The following is a 14,714-nucleotide window of genomic DNA, read 5'->3' as shown; positions in this document are numbered from 1 at the left end:
AACTATTTGGAGTTTCAATTACTTTATTTCTCTTGCGCTTTACATGAATAGGAATAAATAAATAGATAAATAAAGTTGTGAAACACCAAAAAAGGGACAAAATAAAAAGAACCTGCAACTATTCTTCTCCAAATGCATTGAATATTTCATTGATTAAATCCTATATTTCATTAACATTTGCAATTTAATTATACATACATATGTATATATATAGGTATGTATGTATGTTTGTATAGACATTGTTAAACAAAAGTAGGAAATTTAGAGAAAGAAAAATAAGTTTAGAAAATTTGAATATGAGGGTATTATTGACAATTCATCACATTTGATATTAGTATATGGCCCTACTATCACTTCAAGGGTACTAAGTGAGAATTTAAAAAGTTTAGAGGAGCTAGGTGATATTTCATGAAACCTCAAGGGAGGTTTCTGAAATTATCCCTAAATGCTATTAACTCCCTTGAAAGCTTCCTAAACCACCAGCTCAACTGCTCAAGACTTCCCCTGCCGTTCAACTAGTGCAGATCCCTTTTCCCCTTTCTTTTTCTCCAATCACTCCTGGAGCCTGCTTTTCAACAGCTACACCGCTGCATCTCCTGAGTTTCCTGAGTTTTGGTCTGAACTGCCTCTTCACTCTTTTCTCTCTGGTCAGTTTGAAAAGGACTCTACTTTATCTTCTTGCTCTTTTTTTTTTTTGGTTAGTTTCCTTTGTTTATAAAGACAGATTGATGATGGACCGATGGCTTTAGTACGTGTTGATGTTTGTTGATCGTTGGCAAGTTTGGCAAATAAGTCACTTTTCAATAAAGCTGTGCAAAACGTACTTCTGGAACTTTTAATCCATTTTTCTGGAAATTTCAATCTCCCTTCATGAATATCATCTCATATCGCTGCCTGTATTGAATCTAAGTTGGTGTAAATTATCGTAAATTTTGCATATGTTATACTGAATTACTAAGTGTACTCTTATCAACATGGTTTTTTTAAAAAAAAAAAAAAAAATCTCTCGACCCTCTCCGCACCGGTCATATCCCTAACTGTGAGGCATAAACGTGGAACGCTAGAGGCTGGTGCTTTTTGATTAGATTACTTGAAAGCTCTTTTTTCATATTACTATTATCTTACAAGATTAGTCTTTTTTTTTTTTTATTTTTTGAGGGAAGATAGTGGGTTTGTTTGGATAGGGGATTATTTGTCAAAATTTATTTGTTTACATAATCATTACAATTTTTATTTTTTTATATCACATATATCACATCACAAAAAATGATACAGTAAAAATATCTCAAATAATTTACAACTCAAATAGAGCAAGTATTTTTTTTTTCCATTCTCAACTTTCTACAACTACTCCATATATATTACACGGGAGGAAACTAATTTACCTCGAAAGTAGACGAGTGCGTTACGGCGCCTATTAGATTTGAGAAAAAAAAATTCTGGACGTTTGATACTGGTAAGGAAATTTAATCTCCGAGCGAACACCATAAAAAGGACTTAGGTCCTGTTTGGATTATAATTTTCTCAAATTTTTATAGAAAATGTATTATAATGATTTAATATAAATGATGTCAAAAATAATTGAAAAATATGATTACAAAATACGTATATTCTCTCTGTCTCATATATTAGTCATATTTGAAAATATGTGCCTTTTATGCATAATACATTTCATCAAAAAGTTTTTTTTTTGTTCTATCATAGCGATTTGATATATATATGATACAAAATAATTGAAAAATGTTCTATCTTAGCGATTTGATATATATATGATACAAAATAATTGAAAAATGTATTGATGAAAACAGGTGTTTGAATTGAGATGATTTGAGATAAAATAATTTATTTTACAAATTTTAATTATTTTATTATTTTTTTTAATTATTTTTTTATTTTATATACTTCGTATCATAAAAAATATTATAGTAATTATTTCAAATAAATTATTCAAATAAATTTCTATGCAAACAATAAATTTTTTTGATGAAAGATGACTTTCCAAATAAGGCCTAGAGTTCCTCCTAATTGCCACCGAACCAACCGTCGTTAGTCCGGTGGCTGGGGGAGTAGATTTTCTTAATTGTCAGTCAATGGATGTTGAAAGCTGAGGCACTCCTTGTTAGGGGTGGCAATTTTCGACACGACCTGAAAACACGACACGAACCTAACACGAAATTAATGGGTTTGGGTTGAGGTTTCGGGAATTCGGGTCAGAATCGGGTTGGACCCGATGAACCCGAAAAGAAAACAGGTCGATTTCGGGTCAACCCGTGATGACCCGATATGACCCGTTTACCCGGGATTAGCGTGTCAATTTTTGTTTCACACCACCCCTATTAAAGGCACCTCCGAGAAACGTGTCAACTTTTGTTGTTGCAGCGTTTGTCGTTTTATGTTTAAAATTGTACTACAATTTGAAAGTTTGAGACTGACCCTTTTTTGGCTAGACAATTAGTTTTGACCCTTTTCGAACCATAACGTCTAAAACGATGATGGAATAACTTTATCGGTATTGCACTTAATGTATTGGTAGTGCACAATTTTAAAAACATTATTATTCAACATTTGAGAAAAGCTATTGGCACTAAATTTTGTTTTATATTAGATGTGTTCACATTTTAACGTAGACAATGTACATGTTTAATTGTAATTAATAAAAATGAAAATGGTAAAGTTTGATAACAATATTCTTTATTAGTGCCGTTGCATATAAATTTTTGGAAAGCAAAATATTATGTTCCTAAATTTTTTTTAAATGTAAAATGGATGTATTTGGAGAGAGTGTTATTTGAAATATTATGTAAAATAATTATTATATCATTTTTTATAATGTGATACATGTGAGATAAAAAGATGGTGAGAAAGATTAAAAAAATGATTCAAAAACGTGTTTGCGATGCAAGTACAAATATTGTTTTCAATAATCACATGTCAACACACTCAAAATTTATTATTTACATATCTACTTCAATTTGCTTGAATTAAAATAATGTGGCGATCCATTTATGTTTGTCATTTATTGTCACCCCTGTTTTATGTATGAATCTCGAAAAATGTGGTTCCATGATTTTTTGGTAAAATGTGTCAACAGAAACTTTTTGATGCCAACTTTGCAAATTTAACATAGCTTATGTCTTTCCTGTTTCTTATCATTTCTTGATAAAATTGCTAAGAAAAAAGAAAAATTTTTAAATTTTTATCATCTCTTTCTTGTATATAAGATAAAAATACTGCATTGATTTCGTTCTTTAATTATGGAAAAGAATTTATCTTTTTTAAGTAAAGTTACATTTTTTATATTACTAGCTAGCCCAAACATGTCAACTAATTAACTTAATAATGTCAATTCCCAAACTTTTGTTGTAGTTGAGATTGTCTTTATATGCTGTTAAAAATAGTTTAAGGATTGGCTCTCTGCATCTTTGAAAAAAATAATATTTGAAGATGTTCTTAAAAATAGGCTTGAAAATAAATTTTGTATCAGTTATTTAAAACTAAATTAAGTTTTATTCTAAATGAATACATAAACTATTTTATACACTCGTGCAAAGCACTTGATAAGTTTACTCGTGCGGTTTGCAACAGTGTAGTCAGAAGAGGCGGCAAGATTAATTACTAGACTTGCTAAATAGTTGGTTTGCATTGAGATAAAAGTTTCCTGTCATCAGTCATATGCACTTGTATTTTATTGTTATTATTTTTGTTTACAAGTTTAACAATGTAGTAAATGATTGTTGTCCATTAAACGGAGGCTGCCTTTTAAAGAAAAAAGGTAAAACTCCTGTTAGGGTTTCTTTTAAAAAAAATAATGTAAACAGAGGCCACCTTTTTTCTCAATAAAGGAACAGGCTCCAATAAGCATTCTCTAAGAGGTGTCTCAAGTGATACTTTTTAAAAGAGCAAGTATAAGTCGAGAAATTACATAAATTTAATGTGGCCCAATAAATGTGAGTGCCTGAATTTAAATTAAGTGTAAATATACTAATAAGCATCCATTGGAACTCATTAAAAAAATCTTAAGAAACATTAAGACTAACTGTTGTTAGACAAGTTTTTAACAGAAAGTACTTGTGGCAACAAAGGCACTATATTCATTATTTTTTTTAAGGGAATACCACCTGTTTTGGCTTTTTTTTTGGGGGGGGGGGGGTTGGGGGGGGGGGGTGGTTGCATAACTGACATGATTTCTTATGTATGATATTTTCTAAAACTATGATAATCATACTCAAAGAATCATAGGCATTAAATCACATTTAGCTGCTATAAATCCTACTTAACTAGCCATTATCCATTTTGTTGTATATTCCTTTCTTTTTCTTCTAGTAGATGAGATAGCAGAAAAGGTAACATCAACTTGATAACGAGAACTTAAGAATTTATTACTGGGAATGCTTATAGCTTAGATTCTGTACAGATAATTTCTGTTTTAGGTGGACAGTTCGTTCTTAATTGGTTTATGCCAATGAAACATTTCCATTTTATTCAATTGGAAAGAAATCTTTGTAACCTATTAACTGCTGCAATGTAGGTATTGACTTAAAATCTGAACAAATGGATTCAACATTTTTACATTGTTAGTATAAAGATATTTGACATGGGTCTAAATGCAGGATATATAACCTTTATTCAAATTCTAAATTTTCTTTTTTCATATGTGACTTGCATGTACACTTGCTGGCATTAATAAAATGGGCACTGGCAAAGTAAGAAAGCTTAATCCTTGTTCAATTGCTACCGAGAATAGGGTCTGCTTGAGTTATATAATTGTTAGGTGCAGGTAACAAAATCATCTTGATGTGGTGTTTCTTCTTTGGGAGGGTGTTAAATCGGCAGGCCTTGCACCTAATCATTATGGAGTAAGTTGGAGTCATTGTCTTCTCTGCGTTCCAGTTAAAAAATCTAATTACTTGTGTTCAAGAACGACTTACTTAGGTAGGACATGTTTACTACGCACTGTTAGACATTCTTACATGGGGCCTTCACTTCAACAACTGTCATTGCTGCCCGTCAAGCCTCCTGATAGCAGTCCACAGGCCAGGAATGTTGACTAATTTGAGATGCAATAATCCCAGTAGCACTATCAGCAGAAAGTCAATTGCTTTTCTTAATTTCGAGTAGCTAATTTTCTTTGTTTTAATGCATGTGGCAGAGACATAACTAAAATGTCTGAAGATGTCAGCAAGAAATTGTTGACAGAAGTTAGCCATGGTGAAGAACATCTTAACGAGGAAGAGAAACTCAAGGACCGGATATGGAGTGAATCGAAAAAAATGTGGGTTGTTGCAGCTCCAGCAATATTTACCAGATTTTCAACATTTGGGACTAGTGTCATCACCCAGGCATTTGTTGGTCATATTGGAGCTACACAGCTGGCTGCTTACTCTTTGGTCCAGACTGTCCTTTTGAGGTTTGCCAATGGCATCCTGGTAACTATTTTTAACATCTTTCTATGTTGTCATATTTACAAGCATTTTTCCTTAGTTTCTGATTTCAAGTTATTCTCCATCTTGTTACAAAAATTTGGCAAATGGCAGTACAAATTAGCAAACTTGACCCTGTGGAGAGCAAGCCACTATTCTGCCTGTATACCAACATTAATATTTTTCACACTTTTACATAGATGACCAACAATTAATACTTGTACTATCAGTTTAAGCTTTCTTTGGATCCATAAAGAGTCGAGAAGGTTTCCACTTCATTGATCTATTTAGGAGCTTGATAGTTTGGTATTACCAGATAGTTTCTGGCCTATTAAGTGGAAGAGCAGCTTATGCAGAGAAGAGATCCTGTAAAATCTTACTCTATTTTAGGAAAAGCATAGCTATTATGCTTGTCAATGTTTACTAGAATTTTTCTCCTTTTTTTTTATTTATAATGAATTTATACAAATATGAATAATTTAAATACAAAAATTAATAACAATACTACATGTTCGTTCATATTAACTTTAAAAAATTAATGCATTCTAAATGTTCAATTATTTACTAATTTTTAAAATTTTGTTTACATACTTTCACAATAATATGATAGTATACCTCAAATAATGTATCTCATATCAAAAATTTCGTAGATATTTTTTTTATAAATATTCTTTTAGATAATTTAAATTTTTATAATGACCATAAACTTAGAACTATATATTCACATTTAATTAAGTAGAAAAAATCCAGCAATGTGCTTTTTTCATCAATAAATATTTAGTTTCAAGCAATATTGGTAAATCTGTCGATGTAATAGTATATTCTTTGTTTTGCACTAAGTTAATTCAAAATTAGGGGAAGAGATGATGAACAATTTAAATACTAATTAATGATATGGTGATGAAAGGAAGTAATTTATGGAATATGTAACATTTCAATAATTTGTGATTTGAAAAAGGTTTTACTATAGTTCTTTATGTAATAATTTGATAGAAAATAGAATCATTAAAATAAAATTAGTTGATTTTTAAAGCAATATCATTAAGATAACATTAATTATTTTTTAAAGTTATTTTAAAATTAGAGATAATTTTTAAACATATAATATAATCCAAATAGGATTCAATATAGGTAAAACCCAAGTGACCCATAACCCATTAATTCTCTTCAATTAGGTATGTGATGTAGGAGTGAGAAACAACTCTGATTAAAATAGCTACTTTCATATATATATATATATATATATATATATATATAAATGAGCTTTAGCCAAATATGATTATTAAGTTCCTATGAATGCTATACTACAAATGGGCAGTAGGAACAAAATATGAGGTAGACAGTATTTAACACGTCAAATCAGTGTATTTGGCGTAGTATTAGACATCTCAAATTGATTCTAGTTTTCTATATTTTTCATGATATTTTGCATTCCCTTACGCATTTGGCATAAAAGAAAGGGATAATTTCATAAACCTCTCCTAAGGTTTCTGACAATTGCAGCTACCTCCTTTGAGGTATGAAAAATTACACTTACCTCCCTTGGTGCTATGAAAAGACTATAATAGCCTTAACAACTTTACAAATCCTAAGTGAAAAGTGGGTGTAAGAAGAAAAGAAAATCACATTTTGCAAATAATTATTTATTCAAAAGCCTAACTTCATCTCACTTAATACATTATATTCCATTCCTGGATCATTTAAATGGACTTCTTGCTTAGTTTTATAAATAGCCAACTAGTAGGGATGCATTTGTTAAAAACAATTTCTTTACAACTTACTTAGTAAAAGAAAAAAAAAAGAAATCCAAACGTTAAAAAATAATGCCTTAAAACATGGCCTAAATTTTACTATAAAGAACCACCTTAAAATTTTTTACTTAGCAAGTAATGCTGATATTTTATTTCTTTTATCATTCAATTTATTTTGTAAATCAAATAGGGGCAATATAGGAGATATTTTGTGCTTACATCACCATTTGTTATTAAAACTTACTTTTCAGGGGAGGTTTCTGTAATTTTTCAGATCTCAAGGGTGGTGATTGCAATTGCCAAAAATCTTAAGGGACGTTTCTGTATTATTCCTAAAAGAAAAGGCATATGACCTGATATTATTCTCATATGTGGTGATTGATGTAGAACGATAGTGTTCACGCTGTGGTTGGTGCCGCGACTTTCAGACCTTGATCATAGAAACTGAATATTATACTAGGCTCTTTTTCTTTGACCTATCTTAGCATAGATGGTGGATCTTCTTTTATCATTGTTCATGCAACTTCCTTGTGTTATCAAATCGAAAAACATACCCTGATGAATGCAGTAGTGAAATACCCAACAGGTTGTCGGTCAGCTCACTGTATGACATTCTTGTGCAATCTGCAGCATCCAAAAATTCTACCAAAAAGATAAAGGAGATAAATTTATGTCTATGGAGAGGCAATTTATATACATACACAAATATGTGGGAGAAAGGGGAATGAATATCAATAATATATCAATAATTATATATAATAACAAGACTCTCAAATTTCACTCTTCTCAATTGATAACAATAAGACTCCTTAAAATTAGATGACTTGGCAAACAAACCTTACAACTACAAGAAATTTTCTAATAAAATATTAATTTTTAAATAATAAAACTATTATAACTTGACTCTAACAAAACTAGTAAAAAACTTGATTTGATTAAAACACTGTTAAATAACAATATAGAAACTTCTATTTTTAGACTTGATTTAAAATGCCAACATTGGTCCTTTAAATCGAGTTCTCTCTCGGATTAGATTTGATACAATCACGAACATTAATCTTCCTTGCAAATTCAGTCAATGTCACTTTATACTAGTTTTTCATTTACTTTTTTTCGTTGCAGTAATCCATGCACCTGAATAGACTGTTTTTCTTGACACAATTTGATGTCAATTTATTGACAGCTCATCACTTTGTAATTTTTGTAATTACAATTCAACTGACAAGACTTTTCTCCGATCTCTGTCTTCATATAACAATCAATCTAACAATTTTTGAATCAATCTTATGGTCCAATTTTCACAATTGGTTAATCCCTGACCAAATTTATGGTCTAACTCAATCAACTGACTTCTTCTAATATAACCTTGTGCCCCAACTCTCTTATAGCAAAACGTGTAGGATTAATTTCGTAATCAGGCCAATTCTTCAATATTCATAGGCACTCCATAATCAATTTCTTGAATCTAGGGCTCTGATCCTAGATGTAGAACCCAAAAAAATTCCACCAAAAAGCTATAGGAGATAAATTTCATAGAATCAATATATATGGGGAGACAATTTACGCACATACAAGAGAGGAATAAATATCAATAATATACCATTGTAACTTGGCTCTCAAATTTTACTATTCTCAACTAACAATAATAAAACTCCCTATTTATACATTAGATGACTTGACAAACAAGTCTTGCAACCATAAGAATTTCCTAATAAAATACCAATTTCTAAATAATAAAACCACTGCCCCTAGCGGATAGTTCAACTGGTTCCGTAGCCTAGTAGTTACCAACAGGTCCTGTGTGTGCTACCTCACTGTGTATCCTTAGGGTAAAACTCTATACAGACTTGGAGGATTAGTCTGGCCGAGAGGTTGGGATACCTCTAAATGAAATAATAATAATAATAATAAAACTACTATAACTTACCTCTGACAAAACTATTAAAAACTTGATTTGACTAAAACACTGCTAAATAAGAATACAAAAACTTCTATTTTTTAGGCTTAATTTAATATGTCAACACAATCCCCTTCCTAAAAAAATTTTGAATTTTTGCATATCGAAACCATTGTTTATTGTTCAGTATGCACCTTTTTACGCATTTCTAAGGTGGTGGTTTTGGTGATATTGTAAAATTCAAATTGAGCAGTGGAGTTTCCATAGATCAGGCTAGTGCAATACTTTGGAACATGTAAACTGAAGTGGTCTTTAAGGTTTCTTTTCTTCTGTATGCCAAATTTGAATATACAGTTGGGCATGGCTAGTGGATTGGAAACTCTTTGTGGGCAAGCCTATGGTGGAAAGCAATATCATATGCTTGGAGTCTATCTGCAAAGGTCGTGGATTGTCTTATCTGTGACATCAACTGTGCTTCTACCAATTTTCATTTTCACTGCCCCAATTTTAAGAGCTTTAGGACAGGAAGAAGCTATTTCAGAAGCGGCAGGAACTATTGCTGACTGGTTAATTCCTGTGCTCTATGCATTCGGTGTATCATTTACCTGCCAAATGTTCCTCCAAGCACAAAGCAAGAACATGATTATTGCATATGTGGCAGCCTTTTCTCTATCAATCCACGTGCTTCTCTCATGGCTTTTAACAGTGAAATACAAATATGGAATTCCTGGTGCCATGATTTCTACAATCTTGGCTTTTTGGCTTCCCAATGTTGGCCAACTTCTGTTTGTTCTTTGCGGAGGCTGCCGGGAAACATGGAAAGGTCTTTCATCCTTGGCTTTCAAAGATCTCTTGCCAATTATTAAGCTTTCATTATCATCTGGTGCAATGGTATGGTAAGATAATTCTTTGGTTACACTCTTAAAAACTCTAGTATCTTGGAAGATTTGCACCTACTGTGACAACGAAAGAAAGTGGTGCCAATGCTTTAAAAAAAAAAAAAGAGCTCTTTATTAAATCATTGCTTGAGGAATCTCTTTGGGAAATTTCAACCTTGTTTAAAGAAGCAAAATTTTTGTGTGGAAGAATAATAAATCTGTTCATGATGTGTCACATCGGTAATCAAGCAGTGTAAGCCAAGCTTGTTGCTTGCCATTTTGGATGGTAATAAACTTTTGTTATTGCCTCACCATGTGAAGCAAAGTTGTGTTGCAAAATCTGCATCATTAAAGTACCAATTGAGCAGATTTTATATGAGTGGATCTAGTTGGGGAAACGATTATTCCTCATTTTCATCTTCCATCTGTTTTTATGTGAAAATATTGGAAACACGGTAATCTTTCTTATAACAGGGTGAAAGTTTTAATCCAGTGTGCAAACTATTCTTATGCGAACATGAAAAATACCTTCTTTCGTAATTGACATATAGGTATTTCCTTCTTAGACGTTTTACTTGTATAATTTTTGGACCTTCTATGCAGTCTCGAGCTGTGGTACAACACCATATTGATTCTTCTTACTGGAAACATGAAGAATGCAGAGGTTGCAATTGATGCTCTTTCTATTTGGTATTGATTTCTTCCTCTTTCTTAAAATTCTCTCCTTTCCGTACTTGCGTCAAGTTCTAGTTTATCAAACCAGCAAAAAATGTTTTCCTTTTGCAGCCTAAATATTAGTGGCTGGGAGATGATGATTTCTCTTGGCTTCATGGCTGCAGCAAGGTAATTCCGCTACAAGTTCGCATATGCATTGAGCTCTTTTCTTTCAACATTAAATAAGTCATAAAAGTGAAATGATTTGCTAAAGCCTAAGCGGGCTTTCACAATGCCTGTAACTTGCAGCACTTTTTTGACTTATTTTGTTTCTCTTGATGATGAATCACATAATGTTCCATTCTGTTCTCCGTAACAGTACATCCTAAAGACTACTAATCATTTACCCTCCTCACATATATAGTGTACGAGTTGCGAATGAACTTGGAAGGGGGAGCGCTAAAGCAGCAAAGTTCTCCATATGGTTTTCAGTTCTGACATCTTTGGCCATTGGATTTGTGCTATTCATATTCTTTCTCTTCTTTCGAGAACGTGTATCTTACATATTCACCACAAGTCCTGATGTGGCTGTAGCAGTTGGTCAGTTATCGCCATTGTTAGCATTTTCCATACTTCTGAACAGTGTTCAACCGGTTCTTTCTGGTAAGCTTGTTTTTTTTATGTCATATTGATGGTTGTTATCAGTTATAGAAAGAGTAAAATGAAAAAATCAAGATGGTTCTGGTTCCACCAGATTGCTCTAAAGATGTTGTGACCTTGTGAATTTTAAGTTTTAACATCTCAAAAGAAATTACCAAAAAAGAAAAAGCAAGTTTTCTATTTTTTTTGTTATTTTTTTTTATATAAATGATACTATATGAAATAATTCTTCCTTTTTCAAGGGGTTGCTGTGGGGGCTGGATGGCAGGGAACTGTGGCATGGGTCAACGTGGGTTGCTATTATTTGCTAGGCATACCCATTGGAGTGGTGCTTGGTTACGTTATTAAATTGCAAGTACAAGTAAGTTCTATTTTGGTACCCATTCTTAGTTACAGCACTAGATAAATGGAAGGATCAGTTTGTTGATTTTTGGTTTGTTTCTTGTATTCTTTTACAACAATGAGTGGAGTATAAAGGACAAGCTTACAAGTAGTGGGATACATTCAAGGGATAATTTTAGAAACCTCCCTTGAGGTTTTTGACAATTTCACTAGTGTCCCCTGAAGTTTGCAAAATTACACAAATCTGTCATGAGATTAAGGTTTTGCTAACAAAATTAGTTCAATTAGAAAAAGTAACATTAAAAAAGTACTTTAAGAAGAGATATGAACTTTTATTTCATAAATGCCCCTTAGGCATATATATAAGTTGTATTAGTAAAAAAATAAAAATAATTAAAAATTAGAAACAATTGATACAAACATTTTACCGTTCAAAAAGTTCATATTTAATATATTAGACAATACAAATAAGTAATAAAATTATACTAATGATCACAAAATTTAACAAAGCAGACTAGGCATCTCTTTTTACATGATGTTTGTTATGATTCTTGTGATTTTGAATAGAAAATTTTTTAAATTTTGCCTTTCTTTTCCCTCTTTTCTCCTTTACTTCCACGAAATTATTTTACAACTGTCACAATTTTAAGAGTTTCAAAGAAAATATCCTCATGAACAATCTTGTTTTGCCCTATATTTTTTTCTTCTACCAAAATTCTTCTTTCCACATTGTGTACAACTGATTTTTTGGTCATTGTCAAATTCTATCTATAACAAAATAGTATCAATTGATGTTATTTTGTAATTACTAGTCATCGTTCATCATTAAAGAAATTTTTAACAGTTATTTTCATTAATTCGTTATTAATAATTAATTAGTGCTCTAATTACTTAATCGTTAGATATTAATAAAGGATAAAGGAGGGAAAAGAAAGGTAAATTTTGAAAAAAAATTTCTGTTCAAAATCACAAGAATCATAGTAAACATCATATCAAAAGATATGACTAGTCTGTTTTGCTGAATTTTGTGATGATTAATATAGTTTTGTTGCTTATTTATGTTGTCTAATTTATTGAATGTGAACTTTTTGAGTGGTGAAATGTGTATATTAGTTGTTTTTAATTTTTAATTATTTTTATTCTGTTACTAATACAACTTATATACATGCATAAGGGTATTTATGAAATAAAATTTCATCTCTTTTCTTAAAATATTTTTTTAATGTTACCTTTTCTGATTGGACTAATTTTGTTATCAAAACCTTAATCTCAGGGGAGGTTTGTGTAATTTTGTAAACTTCAAGGGAGGCTAGTGAAATGTTAGAAACCTCATAGGAGGTTTCTAAAGTTATCCCTACATTCAAAATAATCTTAGACAGGCAATCCCCATTTTTAATAAGTGCATTAAATTACATTGAATGAAACTAAGAAGGTGAGTACCATTCGTGCTGTTGCATCAATCGCTAAATCTTGTCATTGGATCAAGGTCTCAAAATATTAGGGGTCTCTAATTTTTTTCACTCTGAATTAGAATCTACTCGACTTATACACCCAATAAAATTTCTAAATAAAAAAGAACCAGATAAGTAAAAGCAATTGTTTTTGCTAAACACTTTCGTGTTGTCCACCTTTTTGCTTCGCTGTTTCTTCCTCACCTGTTTAAACGAATGTGACAAATTGAAGTTTATTTTGTAGGGTGTTTGGATTGGAATGCTAATTGGTACGCTAGTCCAAACCATTGTACTTGTTGTAATCACATTGAGGACAGATTGGGATCGACAGGTATTTCATTGTCCAATTTGTTCCTTTTTAATTCTCCACTTTTGATAGTTAGTTTAATAAAATTCTTACTTTGGTTTGCAGGTATTGATTGCACAACAACGAATCAATAGGTGGTTTATACCATCTGAAAATGACAATAGATCCGAATCTCTCTGATATATTTGATGTTTTCGTCTTTTACTTTGTCATTAAAACTAAATTAAATGCTTAATTGCAGCACAACAATAATTAACTCTACATTATTCTGTAGAATGCAAATGATTGAAAAAGGAAGAATTATTATAAATATGTTTACTAGACTATTTTGATCCTTCTGATGCCTAGATAACACTGATTAAGCATCTTAGACATAAAAATAAATCGACAAGAGCCAAAGTAGAGTGTTCAATTGATGGAGACAAATATGCTATTCATTTATTACATGATTTGGATTTCAATAAGATTGTTCTAGAAGAAGATGGACAAAAGGTCATCAAAATGCTGGATCATTTAGAATTTGATGATTCATCATGTCTCGTTTGTTGATTGATGATGTCATTTTCTTATGTCAAGATTTCGTGTGCTAGTAAGCATCATGGATTCTTAGATCTTTTAATGTTTCTGATCATCACCTTGCTAAGCATGCTATTAATCTTTTAGATTCTTGCATATATAGAAATTCTTCTCTATCTGTTATTAGTTCTGCACTTCTTGTGATACGAATCCCGTCGAAAGCGAAACTTGTATTCACAAGCCCCAGACCTAGACGATTGATACCCGACGGTTTGGCAGTGGAAAATTTGACCCTAATTAACTTTAGAAGTCACGAACAATATTGATACTATCTCAACCCGTAACTAATCGAATTAATGAACCAAAGTTGTAAGATAGAGGAACGCCACAATCAAGGAGGATATTTGATTGATAAGTTCAGTTGAATACTTTCAAGAATCTCAAGTATTCAAGAAAGGCGCTCTTGGAGAGAGAAAGTGAATAAATTCACACAATTTGTATAAAATTCTCATTAACTAAAAACATTGGAAAAGACTAAGTTATTTATAGTCTTACAATGACTCAAATCCTAATGCTATTTGGACTTGACTAACCCTAAAATAATTAACTATAATTCGGCTTACTTAAAGAGTAATCTTGCTGAATATTAACTTAATAATTAAACAACTAAAACAACAATTAAATTGACAATTAAACCTTAACTAAACTAACTTGCTTCTATTTTTTATGAACGACAAGAAGTTGTAGTAAAGTAAAACCACCAATTCAGCATTGAATAATCTTTATAGATTGAGAAGGGAGCCGGTTCTTCATGTTTGCATCATTTCCCTCATCTTGA

At 31.4% G+C, this 14,714-nt stretch overlaps 1 protein-coding gene across 2 annotated transcripts; it reads left to right on the top strand.

Moving 5' to 3' along the window:
- Positions 1-499: 499 nt before the first annotated feature.
- LOC113774799 (protein DETOXIFICATION 21-like) lies at positions 500-13,694 on the top strand. Of its 2 annotated transcripts, XM_027319422.1 has the most exons (10): positions 500-647; positions 4,778-4,856; positions 5,150-5,426; positions 9,423-9,964; positions 10,550-10,636; positions 10,733-10,789; positions 11,025-11,263; positions 11,503-11,621; positions 13,298-13,384; positions 13,466-13,694. In XM_027319422.1, the coding sequence occupies exons 2-10, from the start codon at positions 4,795-4,797 to the stop codon at positions 13,538-13,540; spliced, it is 1,545 nt and encodes a 514-aa protein (XP_027175223.1). In that variant the 5' UTR covers positions 500-647; positions 4,778-4,794; the 3' UTR covers positions 13,541-13,694. The 2 variants fall into 2 exon arrangements, with proteins under 2 accessions (XP_027175223.1, XP_027175224.1); XM_027319423.1 differs by lacking the exon at positions 4,778-4,856.
- Positions 13,695-14,714: the final 1,020 nt, after the last annotated feature.

This window comes from Coffea eugenioides, chromosome 6, assembly GCF_003713205.1.
Source record: "Coffea eugenioides isolate CCC68of chromosome 6, Ceug_1.0, whole genome shotgun sequence".
In the NCBI taxonomy this organism is placed as follows: domain Eukaryota; kingdom Viridiplantae; phylum Streptophyta; class Magnoliopsida; order Gentianales; family Rubiaceae; genus Coffea; species Coffea eugenioides.
This window is presented reverse-complemented; position numbering and strand designations above follow the sequence as displayed.